Source organism: Cibotium barometz, chromosome 37 (assembly GCF_041138505.1).
Source record: "Cibotium barometz isolate CiBa-2024 chromosome 37, ASM4113850v1, whole genome shotgun sequence".
In the NCBI taxonomy this organism is placed as follows: Eukaryota; Viridiplantae; Streptophyta; class Polypodiopsida; order Cyatheales; family Cibotiaceae; genus Cibotium; species Cibotium barometz.
Window position 1 is genome coordinate 24501745 of NC_141082.1, and position 25354 is coordinate 24527098.

Below are 25354 nucleotides of genomic sequence, written 5' to 3' on the forward strand. Positions count from 1 at the left end.
CCTCAGGAGTTCTTACTGCTTGGTTGGTGCTTCTTGCCAGTCTCTCCCCTACCGGTGAGGTTGTGGGATTTTTTGTGTTTACCCCTAGAGTGGCCTTCCCATTCTCTTTCCTGATGTAGTCTCTCTCTGAAAGTGGCCAGCCAAGGAGGGAGCCCCTCATTCTTTTCACATTGTTACTTGTATCTCGACCTCCTCGTAGGGTGGTTGGTGGTCTCGTTGAGGGTTTTTTTTTCCCCCTGAGAAAAGATCCTTTCATTAGTTATAAAAAAGACGCCCGTTGGGCTACAAAAAACTCCTGCTCATAAGAAGGCAGAGATCCAATCAAGGCAGCTAGGGAGACTCTCTTTAGGTGCAAAAAGGTATAAATATCAGAACAAATAACTGAGAGGCTATATCATACAATAGGAGGGGGGAAAATCCAAACAGGTGGCCTGTAATGCCAGCGGGGGTACCCGCGTGTAGGGTATAGAAGGGGCCGTTGCGCCAAGTGGTGTGAAAGGCCTGGCGCCGCAAGAACGCCGCATCCGAGTCGCCCCGGATGCGGTCATACTGTCCTCGCAGGGTGTGGATCAACTCCTGCCAAATCCCCCGAACAGTCTCTGTTGGTGGCTCCAGTCTCCCCTCAAAGGCCCTGAAACACCGGGCTCTCCAGGTGAACCATATGGTGAGGCTGCTGAGGAGCTCCCATCGTAGATCCCTCTCTTGTGTCTAGCCGGCGGATGAGAAATCTGGTGAAGGAACAAGGCGAGGCTGGCCCCTAATGAATCTGATGGCCTGGCTGTCCTGCTCCGTCTCGTATCCCAAAGCAGGCCCTGACGAAGTCGACCAAGCAGCGGCACCCCACGTATACATGCCCTCTGGAGAGAGGGGGGCCAAAATGCACAGCATCCTCAGCCAAATCTGCTGTGCCTGTGGGACAGTCCCATAGGCAGTGTCTCTGTGTCTCCAATGGGTGGCCGCATCGGACGTAGGCCGCCGAAAGACCACTGTAGACAAGCCAGGTGCCAACTTCAGAGCCCCTGTGGGCAACCAGCCAATGGGTGGCCGCATCGGACGCAGGCCGTCGAAAGACCACTGTAGACAAGCCAGGTGCCAACTTCAGAGCCCCTGTGGGCAACCAGCCCACTGGAAAGTCGAGATCCTGCGTGCCTGTCGACTAGCCTAGAGCCTGGTCCAAAAATCCTCCAGGAACTCTTGTGAGATTCCCTGTAGCCGCCAATGCTCCGATGCAGCTGGAGAGACCATCCTCCTCGTAGTCAAAATATGCCTCCCCAACCGAACAGTGTACTGGAAAAAGGTGATCTCTATGTCCTTGGGGGACGCATAAGGATCATGCCACTCGTACTCGCCAGGGTCCCCTGGGTGGAGCCGGGCCAAGGGGCGCGTAGCATATGCCCATATGCGCCAATCAGAGTCCACATCTGCAGGGTGTGGATCAATATGCCACTTCCGAGAAGCGGCGGCCACTACTCGTATCCTTTGAAAGATGCACTCTGCAACCAAAGGTGACTCCGCCTCCACTCTCTGAAGTCTTCCCCCATCCTGGATCTCATAGTAGAGGCATCTACCATCCTCAGTGCTAGCTCTGACAGCAATCAGGATCTCCAACTGTGTAAAGGCTCCCATCCACCGTGGGGCCGTTGGCTCGAAAGGCGTGAACCACTCCTCAGTGAGTGCCTCCTGAATGTCATCCCTCATAATCAGCCCCCCTCTGAAGTGACTCAGCCTCTCCACTTGGATCTCCTCTGGAAGACTGCAGAAGGCCTGCCAGTCTCCAAAACTGCGTGCTGGGCTTGCTGCCAATGGTCCCCAGGCTAGACGAGGCCGAGAACCCAGCATATGACCTTGCTTTGTGCGTACCGCGGGGCTCCAGATGAGCGGTTGTCTGGCTCGCTCCTCATGACAAGTAGGAGGTCTCTGAGAAAGCCCCGGTCTCAGTAGCTCCCAAGCTCACAGGATGCTCAAGGCAAATCTGTCCTCCCATCCTCTACTGAGGCCTGTCCTCCTCATCTCTATGAAGATCCATCGTATCTCTGGTGCCCAAGTGCCCCCTGCTGGGGGACCCCTAGCCTGCAGTCGCTGAAAAGGAAACTCCTTTCAAGGCTCAGCGCCGCCTGGAAGCAGCCCCCGAACGATAAGCTTCCTCAATAGGGCTCTACTCTGATCAACAGGATCTATAACGCCCAAGCCCCCCTGGCCAGCGGAAGAGTAATAACTGCCCAAGCAACCTTAGCCCGGGCTGGCTGACCATCCCGCCTAGACCAAAGAAAGTTCCTGACTAGCCTCTGTACCTGGCTGATGCAAGAGCTCGAGCTTCTTCCGAATGCTCAGAAGAAGCGGGGCGATCTGCTGCTCTGGTGACAAATCAAGTCCAATCTGGCATCCCAAATACCGCACTGCTATGCCAGGAGGAATCCATCTAAAACTCGGGTCTGGGCTCCATGTCGGAGCGGGAGCGCTACTGATCCAAAAGGCCACTGTCTTGCGCCAATTGATCAATGCTCCCGAAGTTGCACCAAAAACTTGTAGCGACTGCTCTGCCCTCTGAAGATTGGCCTCCTGGCCATGCAAAAACAATCCCGTGTCATCAGCAAACTCAGAATCGAGCAGGTCCTCACCCCGGACTGGGAGCTGGAGTCCTCTCAAACCAACCTCCTCTGCTGTCAGATACATGCTCATAGCCTCAGCAAAGAAGAGAAAAAGAAACGGGGCAAGAGGGCACCCCTGACGGACTGATCTGGTCAACTCAAAACTCGGCCCCCGTCCTCCTGCCATCAGCACCTGGCTACGAGCTGTGGAATATAGAGCCGCCACTCCTCGAATCCAGACTGGCTCAAAACCCAGGCAAAGCATAGTGCCCTCTAAGAAACCCCAATCGACTCTATCGTATGCCTTCTCAAAATCGAGAAGCATCACGACCAGGTCCTCACCGAGAAATCTAGCTCAGGCCGTCGCCTCCGAGAAGGTGAAAATGTTGTCAAGGATATTGCGCTCCTTGACGAATCCTGTCTGGGTAGCATGAATCAGCTCCCCAAGGAAGGGTTGGATCCTCAAACTCAAGGCCTTTGCCAGGACCTTGTAGACAGTATTGAGGATTGTAATAGGTCTCCAATGCCGAATATCATCTGACACTCCCTCCCCCTTGGGGATAAGAAAGATCAAGCCCTCTGAAAAGCTCTGTGGCATCACCCCAGTGTCCAAAACATGCTGAAAGCCCCTGCGGAGGCTTGGCTCCAAAAGGTCCCAGTAGTGCATAAAAAAGGCAGGCGTCAATCCGTCCTCCCCAGGGCAACTATGGTGTGTAAGGACCCTCAAAGCCTCAACAAGCTCATCCTCTGAAAGAGGCTCACCCAGAACTGTGCGCATACGATCTGTGACCCTCCTCTGCACATGGGCCCACACAGTCTGTCTGCAAGCATCACGTGCCTCCGTGGCTGGCTCCGCTGAAAGCAGGTCTCTATAGAACTCAGTGGCAATGGCTCTAATCTCCCCGGGCTCAGTGGCTAACGATCCGTCCTGCCTCCTGAGTTGGCGTACTCCTGCTCGAGCATGGCGGGGTCCGGTAATCTCAAAGAACTCCCCAGTCACTCTATCACCAAGCTGCGTCCACTGAGAGGCCTGGCGATGATAGTAGAACTCATGTCTCTGCTCCTCTGCTGCTCTAACCTCCTGGTGTGCCTGGCTCAGCTGGGACGCCACCCACTCACATGTAGGCTGCTGCTCCTGAAGGCGCTGGAGCGAAGCAAGGCTATGTCTCAAGCGTCGCTCCCGCTCTCGTGTCTCTCCCAGCCGTGTCAAGGCTACAGCGTGCAAAAAAGAGCTGAGCTCGATGAGTCCATGGGCACACTGGCCTGCTGCATCCCCAGGTCAGAGCTTTGGCTATCATGCCATATCCTCTTAATGTCCTCAGAAAGACTAGGATCTGTAAGTATCCTCTCTGGGATCCTCAACTGCAAGCTGGTCTCCCGTGTCCTCTCCTCCAGTGTCAAAATAACTGGCGCATGGTCTGAAAAAGAGGTGCCAGCGAGAATGCCGACGGAGCCCCCACGCTCCCCGAACCTGTCACCCACATAGAAGCGATCAATCCGTGATAGATTAGTCCCTACCTGCCGGCGATCCGACCGAGAAAAACTAAGACTGTCTTGAGAGCGGGAGAGAGCCTCATGCTACCATGCATCAGTGATCCGCAGTGTCATGCAAAATCGCTCCCAAGCTGCAAGCTCCGTGCCGTGCACTGTAACATGATTGCCTCCCACCCTATCGGCCGGGTCCTCAAGCATGTTGAAGTTTCCCCCGACACACCAATGTGCGGCCTCGGGCAATGCATCTGTAACAAGGGTCCAGAACTCTGCTCTGGCTGCCAATCCGAGGTCTCTGTGGGCTGAGCAGGTGTCCCGGAGGCTGCTTGCCGAGCCGCATCTGTGGGTTGGCCATCGGGGGCCGGCTGCTGCGGTGAAGGTCGGGGTCTCCTGCGAGGGCAGGCCTTCGCCAGGTGGCCGACTTGCCTGCATATAAAACATTGATTCGGGAGCCCCGAAAACTCCACTCTCTCCACTCTCTGATCGATCCACCCCCCCTATCCTAGGTAGCTGAATGACCTTTGGAGGGGAGGAGATGTCAGGAACCAAAACTCTGACCGAAGGCAGGCCAGGTGCTCTAGCCACCACTGAAGCTGCTGTGGGGCCAGTCTCAAGCACCGAGCCCACCAATGCTCCTATCCTAGAAAGGAGCGGAAGGTACTCGCGGCGGAGTCCGGGGAAGCAAACTGTGACGTGGAATAGGCGCTCTCCCTGCTCGGCCGTTGCTGGGTCGAAGCCATGCTGCCAAGGTCTGAAGAAGGCCCGAGCGCCCCTGATGTCAAGGGGACTCCTGTGGCTAGGACCTGGGCCACGCTCTGGGCTGTCTCGAACTCAATCTGGTAGTGTCCGCGACCAAGTAACTGAACGTCCCGGATCTTGCCCACATCTGCAAGAAGGCGGGCCTGAAGAAGATCCCGGATCTCCCCTCTGCTGGGGCGAGTGCCGACTATATGGCAGATGGTGGAATGTGCCTGGAGGCGTTCCACCTCTGCGGCGGCAAGGCTCGCTTCCTCTTCTGGCGAAAGAGAAAGCCTGATGGGGGTATCCTCAGGGGCGGGTGAGGGGGCTGCAGAAGAGTCCCTCTGAGGTGGGGCGGGAGGAACCTCCATCAGTGTCTGAAACTTAGTCGAAGGCGAAGCGAAAACGGAGTGTCTTGCAAGAACTGAGCTGCACAAAAGGCGGAGCGGGGAGGGGCGGAGGGGGAAAGGCGGAAGACAGAGGGGGAGGGGGGAGACAAAGGGGAAGGGGCTGAAAGGGGCTGGGGGCGCGAGAAAACCAGGCGGGGGGAGCAGTCGTCGCGAGGGCGGGGAGGGGGGTGTGCGTGCAGGCGGCAACGCGAGCAGGGGAGGGGGGGCGAAAGCTTCAGCGAGCAAGTCCTCAATCACACGCTCCAGTCTCGTTGAGGGTTCTAGTCTGCTCTGTAGATATTTTTCATCAAGCACATGAATGTAGGAAGCACATTCATCAACCCAAAAGGCAGAACAGTAAATTCAAAGTGCCGACTATCTTCTTCTTCTTCATGATCTTTTGCATCCTTTACTAAGGTATGCAAAAGTCTTACAACCTTGACTAATTTCTGAAACTGTTGAGGCTTCAGTCATATTGCACATCCAACTCTTCTCCACTCATTAAATATTCTCTATTTCTTCAACTCTGAGAGCTATGGTCCTAGCTTCAGAGTCAATCAAAGCCCGCTTCTCATATTCATCCAAATTAAAAATTTGGAAATCGGCATTGGATTGCACATTATAGGGTAGTTGTCAAAACGTGAGGGTGGCAACATTTTAACACTGTTCTTATGTTAACGTCCTATCTAGACATCAATAAAGAGATCATGAGGACGAACTTGTGCCATTGCCATTGGGGTGAAAAACATATTTCTGTTTCGTGGTCGACTATTTCTTTGAATTTTTTCGTTCTTTTGATTTTGTTGCATATTTCCCTGTTGAGCTCATCATTGCAGAGCATTCAGAATTATTCCAGTTCTAGTCTTTATTCATGTTTGTAAAAACGTGCTCTTTCCCATCTTGTGCTTCTGTGGTTTATGCCTATGTTCATAATTTCTGGCTATCTTTTTTTTAAAAAAGAAAAAAAGAAAAAAAAGAAAGAGACTTCTATTAAGTATGATAAAAACATACAACAATCACAGCTATAGGCTGGAAAAGAATAGAATCACCCTAATATGTAAGGTGATTTCAACCACTGAGGAGCATAATGATGCCATGTAAGACCTGTGGTACTAAAGGAAAAGAAGATGCCATGGTCCCATTCCCGCGTAAATATCACACACTTCGCTTGCGCAGAACAAGAGGGCCCTTGAATGCGAGCCCAAGTAGCCATAAGAGTGTGGATGATATCACCCCATATAGTACTAATGCATTGAGACCCAAAAATCTGGACACCCTCAATAGCCTCCGTGCATCTAGCTCTCCAGATCTGCCATGCTGTAATACTGGCAATAATCTCCCAACTGGTGTCAATCCTCTGTCTAGGGGGTGTATAATCAGAGTGAGGAACATCTTGCAATAAACCATGCTGGGCAATACCTCTACGAATGAAAATAGCAGAATCTGTACCACTGCCCTCATAAAAAAGCTGCGGACCGGACTGGGAGAGCCAAGCAACTACCCCCCAAGTCACATGCATGGCTCGGTCACTCAATTTGCCCATAAGTTGGGCTACAGGATCCCATATCTAACCTACCATTTCACACTATAGCTACATGCTGATGGATTGGAGTTATACCTCTTGATGGTATGGGACATCAAGGTAAAGGTATGATGTACTTCATTATAATTCATGTGTGCGTCCCCCTTGGGCTCAGGGGTGGTCGGGTGGATGAGTTTATGCCTGATTTATGCATGTTTATGCATAACAATTATTTAGAGAGATCTTACGGTTTTAAAATGTGGTATCAAAGCAATCTCTAGGTAATTGTTGGTGATTTTTCTTTCTTATTGCAATTTTTGACATTTTTTGAAGAAAATTTTAATAACTAAATAAAAAATGTTATTTTGTTGATTTGTGTTGATGATTTGCACGTGGATCATCGATATGGCAATTGGAATGCGTGTTTCTTCTATTCAATGGACGAATCGACGTTGCGGGGGAATTCCGTGACTTTATGCCTGATTTTTAACAGTATGTTATATGCACATTATGTGTGCATATACTAGGAGGCTAACCCACATTAGGCTTGTACTGCTGTGCAGTGTTGCATCCCCATAGACAATGTTGTACGGTCTCAGAATTTGCCGCACATCTAGGACAGGAAGGTGCTACACCGAAAACTGATCTCCACTGATTGGTGGGGAGACCACCATGTAAGAATAACCAAAAGAAATGAGAGATCTGGCTCCTTCTGTATGAGTGCCAAAGTCTATGCCAATATCTGAGCTGTATCACTGGAGAAATATCATAGCTCTCCCAATGAGGCCTGTGAGTAGGGATCCTATGCATCTGTCGAGTGAGGAGAAGCCTGGCATTCCGAACAGTGAAACTGAAAAAAGGAAGGCTTTTCAAAGGATCGAAGGCATCAATCCATTCCCACTCTCCTGGATCCCATTGAAGATATCTGATAGGACTGCCACCATATAGCCACAAACACCAAGAGCCATGAGTAACTATCTGAGGAGAAGGGTCAATGAACCAGTGCTTCCTCGAGCGACCAACTATCCTCACTGGACTAAGCCTAGTATCTGGGATGATCTCCTCCATACTACATCTCCTCAATCTCCCACCAGGCATGATAGAATAAATGAGGCAATCTGTATCCTCCTGGCCCGGGAGAGCAATGACCTGCAGAGGTATGCCTATCCTCGAAAAAACTCCTAGCCAACTCGGATGATAGTCTCCGTGAAAGGTCCCAGAAAGCCACTCATGCGGAATAGCTGCATCAATCTGATCAATACGAATGCGAGAGCCCTAAGGTGCTGAGTGGATGCAACTCTCCGATCCTCCGGAAGACTCTTAAAGGTCTTCCAAGCAAGAACTGTGTATGCGCATCTCTCCCATCGTGACCATTGCATATAACGAGATGCACCAAGTGGCCGACCAGCCTCATCCCTAATGAACTCGTTCCACATAATAGGTTGTCGGTCAGCCTCGTCCAAAGACCTAGGAAGTCTTTGTCGAAAAAAATATCTCGTGCTTCTCCATGCTCTGACAATGGCTGCAATAAGAGGGGAAGATGGTGCCCTAATATCAGCCTCTCTAACCAAAAATGTGTGTTGGGCATCCAGTCTCTCCCGACCCTGGGTGCACATCCGGAAATCTGAGACGAGAAAAAATCCTTCCAAGGCTCATGCCTGGGATGAAACCTCTGACCACAAGTTTGCAAAGCAACGCCTTGCATTGAACATCCGGATCGATAATATTCAAGCTCCCCTCTCTTTTGGGCTGAATAACTGTGAGCCAAGCTACCCTGGCAATGAGTGTGAAACTGGTGATCATGGAAACCAATAACCCTCACCCGCTGCAGAGATCCACCGTTGAACTCCTCAATGGGGGATAGAGTCAACCGGCCATTCTTGGGCAATTTTAATGCCAAGTGATCTCGCCATCTTGATCACAGAGAAAGGAGCCCGGGCGGCACGTGTGCAACATAAAATCCTCTAGCCATCTATGGATGCGATCCTAACCTCCTTGAAGCTCCCCCTAGTGACCGTGGGCAGTATGGATGACTTCAGTCCATATGGAACAGATGGACTCAGCAGGAGGGGTGAGAGTGCCCTTGATGGCCTCGTTCCTGCCATATATGCCATGCAGTAATGCTGCTGATGATCTCCCATCTCTGACTAGTCATCTCAAAGACCAAGGCTCTGACGATCTGTCGAGAGTGGGAACAGTATCAATCCTGAAGTAAGAGAGTTGGAGAGCCTGGCCTTCTGCTGTCTCCTCGCAGGAGAGAGCGGGGCAAGTCTCAGTCAACCACGCTAGTGCCCTCTAGGTGATGATGCACGGCGCAGCCGATACTGTCGTGTAGAGGCGAAGGATCCTCCACCAAACCTGTTGCACTTTGGGGCAATCCCAAAGGTAGTGCTGCTATGACTCTGTGGGGGTTGGCTGCAATGCACACATTGTGCCGGCCGTCCTCCGATGGCCACACCAAGTGCCGACGGTGAGGCTGCTGTGGGCTAACTGCCACAGAGGAAGAGTGATTTCCAAAAATCTTCGACAAAGCAGGCAGAGATGCCTTGGGAGGGCCAGTGACGAGCTTGCACTGTCGGCAGGGTACCATCAATTTCATGAATCTAGATCCTCTAACCCATTCTCGCCATGTAGTGAAAAAAGGGGGTGGTTTGGCTCTCCAGGCTGAAAGGATCCTGCCACTCCCCCTCGCTTGGGTCCCACTGGAAAGGTCGGCTCTCCAGAGCCAAAGTCGCCTCTATCGTGGGCCACCTTGGCCGGAGGAGGGTCAATGTGCAACTAGTGATCATGGAAACCAATAATCCTCAGCCGCTGCAGAGATCCACAGCTGAACTCCGCAGTGGGGGAGAGGATCAGCCGGCCATTCTTGAGCAGTTTTTGGTTTACATGAATCAAATGTCCTATTTATGTATGCAGTTGAATAATCAATTTGAACATCAACTTCTTCTACAGAAACATCCTAATCAATTGATGTAAACCTTACACCCTACTTTTCAACCCAAACCTTTTTTGGGGGAGAAGGAGAAGGGCCCAGACTTTGTGCAAGGTTGGATTGAAAGCGGGAGGCCTACTGCCATCTTTCCAATTGTCCTTTGGATCAGGGTGGGATGTTGGTGGAGATGCACTTAAAGGACAGAGCTTACGTTTGGTTGCGGGATTTTAAATCCAAGGAGGCCCCAACTGCTATTGACTGGAAATAATTTTAGCAAATATTTTTGATACTTTTGATGATTACACAAAGTTTGCAAAATTTTGTGATCTCTCTATGAAGGATAAAACCTTCAAGAAATATTATGTACAAGAGTTGAGGGAGTTGTTCCCTGTCTTCTCCCACATTCCCGAGAGGATTTGGTGCAAGTTAGACCATGGCCTTGACAAAGACCATGGCCTTAACACTTTGCTAAGATGTGCAATGATACAGTTGGATCTACGAAATGTAGAGTACTGATTCATTGTCATTTGCCAATGTTTCGTGGAAAAAGAATAAGTGGAACAAGAAGAGCAAGAGCATGGGCCTTGACACCAAAGAGAATCTATTTGCATCCTTGCCGAAGAGGCAAAAAGTGTAGACCACAAAGGCAGCCACATAAACATGGCCTTGACACCAAAGAGAATCTATTTGCATCCTTGCCGAAGAGGCAAAAAGTGTAGACCACAAAGGCAGCCACATAAACATGGGTGAATAAATAGCCTATGCTTTAGGTGCAATCTTCTTGGAAACCATGCCAAGGGTTGCACGATGCCACAACCTTCCAATAGGGGAGACGAGTATCACCCTGTCGGAGGAAGTCACAGTTTCACGAACTCAACCTTTCCCATTAGTGTTGACATGGGCTAAGAACTTAAGTTTACTTGCAGATTGAAAATTTTCATTTAATAAGTAGTCTACATAAAGTAACTTGGAAGATTTTATCTGATTTTTTCGACTGCCAGCTCAACTTGGGTCTAAATGCTCTTAAGCCGGTTCCTGATGGGTCTGAACTTGTGTGGACGGATGTGGATACATCCTCATGATAGATCAATTAATCCATGAGTAAATCATACAGTGACATGAGAAGACAACCTGCACCAAGCAAGGCATGGGTAGCAGGTTGGGGAAAAAAATGCAACAAGAAGCTGGCGTTGGACACAGTTGGAAGTATGGGACACTGTGTTTGGGGTAAAGGCAGGGCAAGCCGGGTTTAGGGAAGGTTTGGGTAGGCTGAGGGCAGCCAGCAGAGGCACCAAAAACAGCTGGGCCAGATGCCAAAAGTGGGTGGCAAAAAAGCCTTTTTACAGCCCAAGACTACGCAGTAGGGGGATAAGGCTTAAAAAAGTGTTCCCCACCCACCTCTGGGCACTGGTTAATTTGTCACTGGGGTGCACCTAAACTACTCTGTGCAAACCCTAACTCAGAGTCACTCAACGACTGTCCCTTTATTAACGAGGACTCACAATGGCCTTCCTACACTACATCCACCCTGTGCACGACCTCAGCTAACCTTGGCAGATGCATCCTAGGTCTGATGCATGTGACACTCATAGAAGTGATAGAAACCTAGTATGATGGTCCATCCATGTCTTTATACATAAAATTGTGCCTACTCTTGGATATTGATGAAGCAAGTGGGGATGTCATAGCATTCTATCTACAGTATGCATAATGGAGGGGATGGTTTCAAGCTTGGCTACTCGATCCTCATGAATTTCAGATAACCTTTAATGAAAGAAGGCTGTTCAATGAAAGAAATCTTCTGTTAACCTTTTGGTGCATTTGAGTTAATAACTTGAAGCTCAGATAGAAAAGAAAACACGTCCATGGACCTTACTTTTGATCTTGTCCGTTTTGCTACATGTAGTGCTTAAAGGGTACGTGGCATGTTGAGAAGCCTGTGGCTTATGTGCCCCAACAACCATGGGTATTCAATGACACCATTCGCAACAATGTACTTTTTGGATGCAAATACAATGCTTCTCGCTATCAGGAAACCATGGCAGCATGCGCCTTGGATTATGATGTTGCACATTTTCCAGCTGCTCATGATACCGAGATTGTAAGTTAGCCTTCACATGATGCTTTGTGGCTTGAAAAAGTCTGAACTGATGGCATTATTCTTAACAAGCATAGTTTATGGTTAATTTTCTTTTCTTTTTCCAGGCTTAAATGGTAACTTGAATGCAGGGAGAAAGAGGGGTGAATCTGAGCGGTGGCCAAAAGGCACGCATAAGTCTTGCTCGTGCATGCTATAGTTCTACCCCATTGATCCTCCTAGATGACCCATTTGCAGCAGTTGATGTGCCAACTTCCAATCATTTGATACGATATGTTTTACATGGGGTATTGCAGGGCCGCACAGTCATTTTGACCACCCATAATATGAATGTGTTGCAGTGCTGTGATGAGATCTATGTGATGCATACTGGGCAGCTACAAGCCATTGTGCCCCAAATCTCAAACAGTGAGAAACTGGTGCAGAAGAAAACACAAGAAGTAAAGCTATGTTCTAGAAGTGATGCTTGTTCAAATCCATCCAGTCACATGGTTAAAGTGGAAAGCCTATCAACAGATGAATTACAGGATCATCCTTTGTCTAATTGCAGCAGATATGGTGATACTGATGAACAGCAGGATACTGTAAAGCTAAATAGCTGCATCCAGGATAATCACCCTTTTGAATCATCATCACAAGATGTGCCTCTAGTAGCTGACAGTAGCAGGCTTCATAAAACTGAGGCAGCAACACGTTTTGAAAACCTGCAGAAGAGCAACATGAGTAGTAATAATGGAGCTCTTACTGTCAAGGAGGACAAAGCAGAAGGGCTTGTGACGTGGTCAACCTTTAGATCATACATAAGGGCAGGCGGGTACGTGCTCTTGCTCTCCTTCCTGTGGCTTATTCAGCTTATAAAGCTATGTAACTATGAACCATGAGTGATTTTTTTCCTTGTTTTCCTCACCCAAAATTACCATTGGAAATGAGCTCTTTTTGTCTATGCCTACAAATTTTTTTCTGGAAATGATGCAGGTGTTATAATTTTGTGTTTGTAATGGGGATGTTTTTGTGTACTCAAGCTGCCAGAGTGATGTTAAGTTATTGGCTAGCCATTTGGGCAGATGAAGTTTATCATCTCAAGCTGGGAGGATATGTAGGTATTTATGCCTGCATTGTCACTGGGGCTACTTTACTTTCTGTAACCCGGGCATTCTCGTTCAGTCGTGTGACAAATTTAGCAGCCAAAAGTATGCACAGAAAGATGGTTTGGAGCATTTTCAACTCGCCTCTCCTATTTTTTGAACAAGTATGCATCACTGTGGACTCAAACATGCTTTTAAATGCAGATGGTTCTGTGCCTTGGATATGGATAAGCATTCTCTTCAATGTTGAGTAGTAGTGTATAATTGCTTTTTTTGGGTGGAATATTAGGATGCTATATAGACTAAGTTGAAACAGTGTACCTCTAGAATGATGCCTTTTGGCACTGTGCAGAACCTTGCTGGAAGAATACTTAATCGGCTTAGCAAGGATCAGGCTTGTATCGATGACCTACTTCCAAATACAGCACAGGTTCCTTTCCAGATTCCAAGTCTCCTTCTAGATTTTCTGCTACCATCTTGCAATGCTCAAACGGACCATTATTGTCTAGGAAAAAAACAGCCTAATTTTAAGTGTTTTGACAACCTAGAGTATGCTGGAGAATCTAGTTGGATGTATTGGCTCCATAGCTATGATAGCTGTGCTGATTCCGTGGTTCCTGCTGGCACTTCCACCATTTGTCGGGATCTTGTTCTACTTTCAACGGCGTTACACGGCTGTTTCTCGTGAGCTAAAACGTCTAGATGGAGTTTCTCGTTCCCCAGTCTTTGTGCACTTCACTGAGACCTTACAGGTTTTCTTTGCATCTTTCCATGTGTTTTCTTTATGGTAATGCATACATCAACGGATAATCAGGTTATTGTTCTGTAAATATTAAGACATTGGCTGAGGGGCATGCCCCTTTGATAACTCTATCCTTATGCAATTCAGGGCATAGCTTCTGTCCGAGCTTATGGTGCAGAGGACAAGATGCACAAGCAACTAACGAGTTTGATAGATGACAACCACCGTGCTCATATTTTGTTTCAGCATGTGTCACGATGGCTTAGCTTCCGGCTGGATATTGCTGCAGCAGTTTGTGTGACAATCACGGCTCTTCTTGTGGTGCTTTTCCGTGATCATATTGCACCCGGTATTGCAGGTATGCTTTTTATTGACATTTGACCTCTCCCATGTGGGGACCAGAGCATTATTACTGATGGCGCAGCCATAAATATCAAGGATGAAATTGTTCACAGGGTGGGCTGTCTATCAAACTCCCTCCTTGCCTGGGTAGTGGAAACCACATCTCACACCATGCAATGCACTAACAATGGTCTAGACTTTCTCTAAATGTGGGCATCCACTCTTCACCAAATAGAGGTAGAGTTACTAGATTGTGTGGTTTTGACGGATCTTGTAACTCTTCAAGACACAAGGGGAGTCTTGGTGGGATATGTTGTAGGGGATTGGAGGTTTCCTTAGAGCCGCCTCCTCCTGGATGGAAGAGTCCACCTGGTTTATAGGAGGACCAAAAGTGTTTTTTTTCAGTGTCAGGCTAATTGATGGAGGGGGGAAGCTGGACTAAATCATCTCTATCTCACTGGCTTTCTGTGGCATGGCAGGTGTTGTTCTTGTGCAAAGTTTGCAGCTAACAGGATTGTTCCAGTATGGCATTAGAATGGCTGCAGATACTGAGAACCACTTCACCAGTGTGGAGAGGATTCGCTCCTACAGTAGCCTACAGCAAGAATCTCAATTAAGTTCCCCACCTGGACTGATCTCAAAGGATTGGCCCAGTAAGGGTGAGATTATTTTTGTTAACTACACAATGGCATACAGAGAAGACCTTGCTCCAGTTCTATACAATATTTCGTTGAAGGTGCATTAACCAAGGATTATCAATGCATTATTTTAAGTAATTATGGTTTGTCATCCCCTTTGAAGAGTTCAGATTTATAATAGATCTTTGTCTATTTCAAAAACTTACAAGGTGAGATCGCAAGAGAAGATAGGAATATTGGGACGTACGGGGGCTGGCAAGTCAAGCTTGGCATTGGCACTCTTTCGCATGGTGGAGAATTCAGCATGCAGTGGCTGCATCCTTATTGATGGAGTTGATATCAAGTTTGTTGGTGCAGATGACTTGCGACAGCGTATGTCGATTGTTCCTCAAGTAAAATCTGGAACCTTTTCCTTTGATCCAACAAATCATATGAAATAATTAAAGGGGACGCATATCTTGGAAATAACAAGGTTGTACTGAACCCAGGGGTATCACTGAAAAATATGTATGATATCAGAGAAGTAAGGCCTAGTTACAATCTTTCCAGTTACTGGAGTTGCATTTTGTGAGCTTCCATTTTTTATTTTTATTTTTGCTAGAAAGAGACTTATATTAAGTATGAAAAAATCAATACAAAATCATGGCTAGAAGCCGGAATATCTTCATCACAGAGTGTAAGGTGATTGCAGGCAGTCAGGGGCGCAGTGATGCCAAGAGAGTCCAACGGGCATCCAAGACAGAAGAAGATCCTAGGATTCCCTCATGAAGAGACACGCTTTGCTTGCGCTGACCTAGTGGGTCCCTGCATACAGGCCCAAGTGACCATAAGGGTATGAACAATATCTCGGCAAATGGTACAGATGCATTGAGTGTCATAAATTTGGGTGCCGTCAAACGCCTCAATGCATCTGGCCCTCCATAACTGCCAGGCAGTGATGCTAGCAGTAATGTCCCCGGTGGTATCAAGTCTCCTTAGAGACGGTGTGAAATGTGAGCGAGGAATATCTTGAAGTGTGCAGCTTAGGGCCATCCCTCTGTGGATCATGATGGCGGAGTCATGGTCCTGGCCCTCAAAGAAAACATGTGGTCTAGAGATTGAGTGAGCCGGGCAATAGAACCCAAGTGATGTAGATAGTACCACTTGTCACAAAATTCCTCACAGCTTCTGTTTTCTACTATTCATGTGGCATATGGAGCCTAACATGACATACATGTATGGCTTGTGGAGCCTGACATGGTGTGTCTATATGGCATATGGAGTTTGACATGACAATACATATATGGCTCATGGAGCTTGACATGATGTGATTCCCTGGGACTAGCTATCGTGGTGATCTTCTGTATTTATGTTCTGGGGAGGTTCTGGAAGGATCATGAGCCCTGGACATTTTAACCGATACAACTGAGCAAATGGGTGTATCTTCCAGTCTAGCTGCACTCATGTGTGTGCATGACTTTGATTTTATATTTGGATGACTTGTTTTGTTTGTCTGGACAATGCCTGAGATTACTACGTGTGTTGTCCATGGGCCGGGGATGCCTAGGCACCCTGTGGACATGTATGTGTACACCTGTTTGGGACTGACAGGTGGTCTACATGTGTTTTGCAGGTGGTAAGTGTCCCCAAAAACCCAATTTACAGCTTTATGATTTCACATACTAATAATTATGGGTGCAGGTCCACACTCACTTATAAGTGACCGGACAACTTATAAGTTATTCACACTGGGAAGGACCAATTTAATGCACGTGGCGGCCAATAGATGGGCACCGGACAAGATTTGGCCAACTGCTTGTAGACGCCCCTCTCTATTATTGATAAAAAAATCCAGTTTTGAAGATGCGCATGCTTTTTGGGTGCATGTGAGAGCTGGTCGATTGGTTTACAGCCATCTACTACCATCTACCACGACAGAAACCATCCAGGTGTATGGGGTTGGACGATTTCCCTTGTGGCTTTTGAGAGCTAGTTTTGGCAAACAGCCCTTCAAGGCTGGACGACTTGCTCTGTGAGCTAGACAGGATGAATATGAAGATGCAGGGCTGTCCCGGGCTGATGTGAGAGTGCTATGGGCTGTCCATGGTTGTCCTACATGTGGAATGCTCTCTTGTGCTGAGGATTGAATCAAATTCAGCATATGCTTTGTTCTTGTTTTCATATTGTACTAGAAGAAACAGGTGGCTAGCCAGTGGAGAATTACTGGGCACCTGCAAAGTTGTATTTGAAGCAGACTCCTTTTAGGTAATCTAATAACCATAGGGGGGTGGGGGGGGGGGATGTTAGCCCATCTTCTGGCCCCTAGTGTGGTGCACTATGTAGAACTATTATCTTTGTTCCTTTTTGGCATGCTTATGTGTTTATTCAGTTTTCATGATAGATAAGATTTCCGAGTTACAGCTGCCCTTCTATTAATTGGTATTAGAGCTTGGCTTTCTACAAAGCTTGTGCCTTATATGATGTTGGATATGGTTGTAAGGAGTCATTATCCGTGAGAGAAGATTGGGATTCTGAGGTAGCCCTCGTTTTACTGTAATGCTTCGAAAGAGGTTACCTTTGGTTTAAGCGGTAGTGAGCATGTGGAAAGACTTCGTGGCCCTCCTGTTTGTGTAGGGGCATTGTTGCACCCTTGCAGTCTATTCAGTATCATACTTGGAAAGCTGGTAGAGAGCGATTCAAGGGCACGAAAATTCTTTTCTTTCTGAAAATCTGGTAAATACATCATGGCTAGCTAGTTAGATCATTCTGTGGAGGACTCCATCACCCGTATTCGCCGCATGCGGGAAGAGGATAGAGACAGAGATTATGTTGGGGCTTTGGCAGATAATGATCCACCGTTATCTGCTAGGGTTGAGGATCAACATGATCTTGATGCTTTGATGAATGAGCTTGAAGAGCTCCGTGCTTTGCGAAGGGATCCGGATGTACATAGGGTTATTGAATCAAAGTCTCAGGTTAAGGCTGATGTGGTCACTTTTGGTGCAATTGTCCAACAGACGGGAATTGACAAACCTCGAGAGTTGGTTGTTTCTTATTTGAAAAGTCATAGTGATGTTGTTTCCAATGATGAGGGCAAGTGGGTCTTCACACGGCAACCTCGTTGGCAATTCCGTGAAGGGAATTTTCATGATGTTGTGAGAGGGCATGCAATCCGAACCAGTGATGTGAGAGGGCATGTAGCCCGAGCAAGTGATGTAAGTGGGCATGCAACCCATGCAACTGATGTGAGAGGGCATGTAGACTGATGTACATCGACATACAACTCGAGCGGATGATGAGGGGTTTTCAGCCCATATGAGAGATGCATAAGATCTTCATGCACTGTCGGTGATATCTTCACCTTCTAGGTATGATTCTGCTCCCAGAGTTCCATCTAGAGTGGAGGGTGTTGCATGGGAAATCAGCCCTAGACTTGGGCACCGGCGCCATCGTAGACATGACGAAGAGGATGATGTTCTAGAGTGTCGGGATGCTCGACACAGCAAGAAGGCCAAAGAGTTCAGGTCAGGGGACAAGGACATCAAATTCGAGAGCTATAATGGAAAGCTGGATACCACCAAGGCACTTGCTTTCATAGCTGGATACCACCACGGCACTTGCTTTCATAAGGCAATTCGAAATAGCCTTTTGCACTGAGGACTTCACAGAGAAATCTATGCTCAGGCATGTGGGTATACATCTTAAAGAGACTGCAAGTGATTGGTGGATGGCTAAGCTCTTGGATGGGACAGTTGCTCGTACATGGAGTGCTTTCAAGAGCATTTCTATGATTAGTTCCTTCCTCCTCACTTCGAAAAGGATGTATGAAAGAAATGGGATTGGCTAACACAAGATGAAGGCAAGTCCGTTTCTTCATATGTCTCAAAGTTTTGGCGGATTCTCCTCAAGGTCACATCTTTCATGACGAATAGTGAGGACGAGAAGAAAAGAAAGTTTGAGTGAGGGCTCCAAAGAATCATTCACAAGAGCCTTGTAGGCTTGTAGTGTATCTCCACAACACTTTACAGAGCTCATATATTCAGCTACTATTTTTGAGGAGCTACATGGCAAGGGAGCATCAAAAAGACAAGAATTCAGCTCATATAAGGGAAAATTCAGAGATGGAAATGAGTAGAAAAAGGGTGGACAGCCATCTAAGCTTATGCTCAATGAGTCCAAGGATGCAAAAGGGGGCTTGGAAAAGAAGCTGGGGGGTAAAAAGGATGATCCTAAGCTGTCCAGACAGCACATTTTTGATTGCATGAGAGAGGGTAAGTGTTTCTTACGTGGGAGCAAGTATCACATGAAATCTCTATGCCCCCTTAATCCCAAAAGGAATAATGTGCAGGATGCAAAACCGAGTGTGAATGTTATATCCGATGTTCAAGGTAATACTGCACATGAGCCAAAGAGCAGGATTTTATGTAAAGCTTGGAGCAAGTTAAAGGATCAAACAACTTTATTCCTTTTTGATAATGCCTCTAGAGATAGCTTTATATCCATTCAGATGGCTGCTGCTCTTGGGCTAAAGCCCTAGGAATTGGGCATGGACTTTCATGCAGATGCTGACTTTGAGGGCAAGGAAGTCAAGGTGCCTTCCATCATCGGGAAGCTTCGCATATAAATTCAGAGATATTTGGATCACGAAGACTTCCTTGTAGCACCACTTACGGGATGTGATGTGATACTTGGGATGCCATGGCATTATCGTTTGGATCCCAAGATTGAAGAAAGTAATGTTTACTCATAGGGGTAGGGAAGTTTGTATTGATGCGGGTACTACTGGGAGTACCATACTTGTTGTAAGCAACATTTCTATCCAAGGCAATAAAGAAATCAGCTTGTTCCTACTTTGTCTTTGTATGTGATAATGTTGAGCATGATACTGTAAAATCAAGATAAGATTGATTCATGAAGTGATTATGCTGATTGTTTTGTTGACTCCCTACCTGGACTGTTATCCCCAGAGAGGCGAGAGGATCATTGTATTGACATAATCCCTGGTAGCTCTCCTCCTAACCGACCTCTTTACAGGGTGAGTGCCATCCAACAGGAGGAAATCAAGACTCAAGTGAATGATGTACTTGAGAAGGGGTTGATTAGGCCCAGTTCTTCACCTTATTGTTCTCCAGTTTTGCTTGTGCAGAAAAAGGATGGGACATACAAAATGTGTGTTCATTAGAGGGCTCTTAACAAGATTACTAACAAGATTACCATCAAGAACAGGTTTATGATTCCTAGCACATTGGTCGAGTTCTTGGGGCTAGAGACTCCCATGCTCTGTCCTAGGGTAGACCCTGTTTGGTTTTGGCCCTTGGCACCTGCAATAGCTACCTTGGACAGCAATACTGGTTGGGAAGTCTTGGACTTTCTACCGTTGTAATTTATTTTGGCACTTTGCGCAAGTGAGTTCCCGTTCGAAGGTTGGCGGTTCAAACATATGCACGTCCCATTGGATTTGCATGTCTAAACCATAAAGGAACTGCCCTCTCTTGCCCTCCTTAGATTTGCGTAACTGTAAAGCCAAGTGAGTGACTTTGTTGGCAAACTAGAGAACTGGTTGCATGTTCTAGCTCAATCCCTTGAACTCATCCTCAAGCCACTCAAGATAATGAGGTAAAAACCACATCTTGAGGTTGGTGACAAACTAGTCCCATACATAGTTGGCAACTCCGAAATGGAAATTGGCCAACGCTTCCCTCAATGTAGCAACCGGCTAACACTACCTTATCCACATCTGACTTTATACGTATAGCAAAATAAGCTTCAAATTGATGAATCGAAGAATACCAAGCAGTGGGATTGAGTTTAACATTATACCTATTGAATAGAAGTTCACCTTCTCGTGAAGATGAGTTGGGGAGTCGTTGGTACCACCCTTGAATCTAGAGCTCCAAGGAATCGCTCGTGTCATCTTTGGTCTTCTTGCTCGGCTACGCGGGCCATTGCTTCACGGTCCGCCTTCATCCAAAGCTCCATCTCTTGCATCTACAACTCAAGTTGAGAACGGGCTTGTTGCATTAACCCCTTATCGGAGTTAGTAGGAGGAGCAAATGGGGTAGGGATCTGAGTGAGAACTAGCGAGAGGGGGCAAGTAGGAATAGGGGAAGAAGAGGCTAGAAGAGGTAATCGCTTCTCCAGGGCCTAGTTCATAGCTTTCTGCTTAAGTAATTGATCTCTTTGTTGCTTCATGCGTTGCATGAAACTCTGGAACATCACTGTCATTTGGTCCCATTGAGAGCATTGCTCCTTGATGCCATTGCTGTAAAAGTGACAGTCTCTTGTTGGAGTCTATTGTTCTCTCTCATTGTCGGAGGTCATGGTAGATATGCATGTTCACTCGTATGTTTGTGTATGTATATGCATAGTTGTCACGGTACGAAAATACGATACCGTATGGGAATTTTTGGTACGATGTGAAATTTTCGGATACCGTACGATAAAATACGGTTTTTTTTAACACTCCTAGTTGGATCTCGCAATTGTCTCCAAAAAAGAACTTGCATGGGTAATGCAATACCAGACGTCTCTCAGTGTAGCCTTTATGACTAAGGGACCGTCCTTGCACAAATACGAGGAGTGCATCTAGGTGATAGGTTTGGGGACTCCTCTCTAGATCAAAATGGCCATGTCCAAATCTTCTCCGTCGTACATAACTTGAGCATCTGATTGTCTAGCCTACCTATACCAGGAATCTCCAAGTGATGTAGCAAGATTCTCTCATCCTACCAGTCAAGTGTACACTACCAGTCTACCTTGCCAGATTTTTTAGGTCTCTCAGCAACCCCATATGGAATACTGAGTGGACACGAAAGTTACGAAGTATTGCGGGCATTTGGGATCTTCTTAAAGCAGGATTTCTATATTTTTTTTAGCATTTTTCTCAAGGTGGGGGGGGGGGGGGGGGGGGGGGGGGGGGGGGCTTGTGCCATACGATATCGTACGGTACCGTATTGTACAAACCGTACGGTACGAATGGGTTCGTACCGGTACGAGAAACAACTATGTGTATATGTGTATGCATATATCTTTTCATGTAGGTTCTTATGTGTGTATGCATGCGTGTAGTAGGTATGTGAATAATTATGTATGAACACATACATGCATGTGTTTATGTAGTTAGGTATTTATGTCTGTGTGCATGCACATGTGTTCACAAAAACATGAGATGTTTCTTTGAAAAGCCGTTTGTAATATTCTGGCTTTGGACTTCAGGACCCTGTGCTTTTCAAAGAAACAATCAGAATGAACCTGGATCCTTTTGAGCAGCATATGGATAGTGAGATCTATGAAGCCTTGACTGCAGCACAGCTAATCAGTAAGATTCGGAACCTTGAAAAAGGTCTATACACAGTCATTGGAGATAATGGCAACAGCTTCAGTGTTGGTGAATGCCAGCTTTTATGCCTGGCACGTGCCATATTACGGAGGTATTATAAATGCCAGCTTGGATTGAAGTTAGTGTTCTTTGTTTTTCTTTACCATTATGTTTCTTAGGTCTTGTACTTCTCTTTCTTTGAAAAAACAAACAGATCTCCTGTTCTTGTGATGGATGAGGCCACATCTGCAGTTGACGTTGTAACCGACAGCTTGATTCAGACAGTCCTGCAAAAGGCATTTGAATCCTGTACAGTTCTCACAATTGCTCACCGGATCAACACTGTCAGTCATTGTGATCGGCTCTTGCTTTTGTCACATGGAGGGCACATATCTGAGCTTAAAGGTCCAGAGGCTCTTTCAGAAGTGCAGGTAAAATAAACTTGGTGTACATTTAAGAACGAGCTGTAATTTTAAAAAGAAAGGGTCATTAGCTTGAGAATATATATCAAAGTGGCATAAAGTTGATTGCATGAGTACATAGATTTTGAAGTCCCATTGGAATAATAGTCTCAAGGGACCTGTTGTTCCTGCTCATCTAGAACCTCTCAATATTTTTGAGTATGTTCTAATTATTGTAATCGACTCTCCATTTCTGAGGTCAATACATGCATATATACACACACGTAAATATGTATGTGTGTGTGATATATAATAATTATAATTATAATTATAATTATAATTATAATTATAATTATAATTATATATATATATATATATATATATATATATATATATATATATATATATATATATATATAATTATAATTATAATTATAATTATAATTATTATATATCACACACACATATATATTATTATTATTATATATATTATATATTATTATTATAAAGAAAATACACTAAGAGGAACTTGATCACAAGACAAAGAACTTGAAGCAAGACATATGGAGAAGAATGCTGAATTATTCTTGCAAACCAAAGTTACAAATAGATGGCGCCTGCCTACCTGTGTGCTCCAAAAAGGAGCAATCTAGGTAGTTTCTTGACAGAGTATGTCATGCACTAGCAAGGGTGCGATGAAGATAGATCTAAAGTAGTTGATCTCGATATGAAATGAAGATTGCAGAACTAGTCTGTATAAAATATCTAGGGTTAGTCGTATCGTAGGTCGGTTGATGTTGGCCACCCTATGATTGGTCCAAATGGACTGAACCGACTACATCACTGACTGGAACCATATTAGACTACAACAGAGACCTACAGTCTTTGCATAGCTTCCATATCTATCTGAGGTCTGTTGGGTGGCCAAACGGCCCGACGGCCCGTGCAAACCGAGGACTAGGTGTCTTGAAAAGATCTTCTACCCAAGAGTGCAGCCAATGAGCCGGCACTCTACTTGGCATGATGCCAAGTCTACATCCGGCCACACATGGCCAACATCCACGGGTACCCAGGTGCTCAATATGACGACTACTCCTCATACAGGGGGGCTTACAAAATAGAGCAACCTGTCACCACATAGTGACAGCGACGAGGGTGGAGCACTGATTTCCATCACCCCCTCTCAATGCCCACCTGTAGGTGAACTGCCTTTTTAGTCCAACTCCGAGTCCATGAAGATGCCGCTCGAGGATCTCCCCCCCATGAGCCTTTGTGAAAATACTCGCATAATTCTCCATTGTTGGCAGCTCAACTTCTCCATCTAAGATCAGCTTGCGCACATTGCTACTATATCTCAGTGTGCTTTGTGTGAGCATGAACACTGGGATATTCACAATTACCATGCAACTTTGATTGTCGCACAACAACTCAATTGGCTACTCTTGAGCCACACCCATGTCTCCCAAAATTCTCCTCAACCAGACTGCTTCACATGAAGCATAGCATGCTACCTTGTACTCAATGTCTGTAGAAGAAAGTGCCACTATAGGTTTTACCGATCCAGGAGGCAACTCTAGAAACAATAACCAGAAATTGACTTCTTGCTGTCACAATCTTCTGCCCAATTTGAATCACAAAATTCATTCAGTGTCTTGCCCGAGGTGTAGGTGATGCCGTACCCAAGTGTACCTTGGATGTATTTCAACACCCACATCCATGGTCCTCCTGGGGCTGATTTGAGAACTTGCCCTACACACCAACTACAAAGCTAATGTCCGGCTGTGTATTGCACAAGAAGATCAAACTCCACACCAACTTCCTGCACTCCTTCATATCCTCAAGTGGAGAAGTGCTTTTGCAAACAACTTCACATCAACCTCCATAGGGGTGCCAATTGACCTGCACTCCGCCATACCAAATGCCTCCTGTATTTCTGCTACATACTTCTATGAGAAATGAAGATGTAATCCGGCTTCTGCCAGACCTCAATCCCCAATGCACAAGCCAAGGGTTTGTCGTTTCAAACTCTGAACGGAACATCTCCTTAGCCTGTTGGATCTTGCCCTCATGGTTTCCCATTAAAATGAGGTCATCCACAAAGGACTATCGTCATGTATGTGCCTTGCTAAGAGAATGTACAAATTTTCTTTTAGAAACACCAATACTCACAAAATGTGCTGATCCATTTGTACCAAGCTTAAAGGGCCTGTCTCAGCCCATGCGATGCCTTCCGAAGTCTACATACCTTTCCTTATGAATTGGGCATCACAAATCCTAGGGGCTTCTCAGAGTACACCTCCTCCTTGAGATGTCCATTCAGAAAGGTGGACTTCACATCCATTTGCATGACTAGCCACTTCTCATGAGAAACCAAAGGTAGGACCGTGTGAATGGTGGTCAATCTAGCTGTGGGGGCGATTGTCTCCTGGAAGTCGAATCCCTCGATCTATGCAAATCCCTTTGCCACTGGTCATGCCATGTACTTCCCCAATGTACCATCATAGTGGTACTTAGTTCCAAACCCACTTAGTTCCAATGACCTTGCATCTCTCTGGACGATCCGCTAGATCCCGAGTGCGATTCCTTATGATGGAATCATAGTCATTTTGCATGGCCCCCTTCGAGTTTGAATGTGCCTCTACTTCCTCCAAACTTGTTGGCTCCTATGCCTTCATTATCTCAGCCATCAAGGCCATATTGACAATGTGTGCCCTTGTCCTCTTTTGTTTCTCTAATCCGAGTTCGGATATGGTACTTTCCTCCGTGCTTCAGGAGGCGTGCCGTGTTCGCCTTCTACTTTCACCCCATGTGGGCCTCTCCTTCGCCATTGAAGCGGGAGCTTGTAATATTGCATCTGTTTGCTGTGTCTGATGGGCTACATCTTTTTTGATGGATAAAGTGGATGAAGCCTCTACTATTCCACGAACACCACATCACGGCTAACTGCGATCTTCCTTATTTCAGGATCGTGTAGTCTAACCCCTTTGACTCCATATTGTACCCTAGGAAGATACATTTTCTTCTTTTGGCATCCCAACTGGGAAGGATCTTCAACCCAAGAGTGCGGCCTGCACTAATATGCATCGTACTT

The 25354-nt window shown here is 46.5% G+C and overlaps 1 protein-coding gene across 3 annotated transcripts in view; it reads left to right on the top strand.

The window, feature by feature from the left end:
• LOC147617094 (uncharacterized) overlaps positions 1 to 25354 on the top strand; it is a 60270-nt gene that overhangs the window by 29778 nt on the left and 5138 nt on the right. For all 3 annotated transcript variants that reach the window (XM_086776707.1, XM_086776709.1, XM_086776708.1), the window contains 10 exons: positions 11567 to 11761; positions 11890 to 12572; positions 12734 to 13007; positions 13196 to 13273; positions 13392 to 13595; positions 13733 to 13943; positions 14407 to 14663; positions 14775 to 14957; positions 21760 to 21974; positions 22077 to 22293. In XM_086776707.1, the coding sequence (XP_086632833.1) occupies positions 11567 to 11761; positions 11890 to 12572; positions 12734 to 13007; positions 13196 to 13273; positions 13392 to 13595; positions 13733 to 13943; positions 14407 to 14663; positions 14775 to 14957; positions 21760 to 21974; positions 22077 to 22293 (2517 nt within the window). The remainder of the gene's footprint in view (positions 1 to 11566; positions 11762 to 11889; positions 12573 to 12733; positions 13008 to 13195; positions 13274 to 13391; positions 13596 to 13732; positions 13944 to 14406; positions 14664 to 14774; positions 14958 to 21759; positions 21975 to 22076; positions 22294 to 25354) is intronic.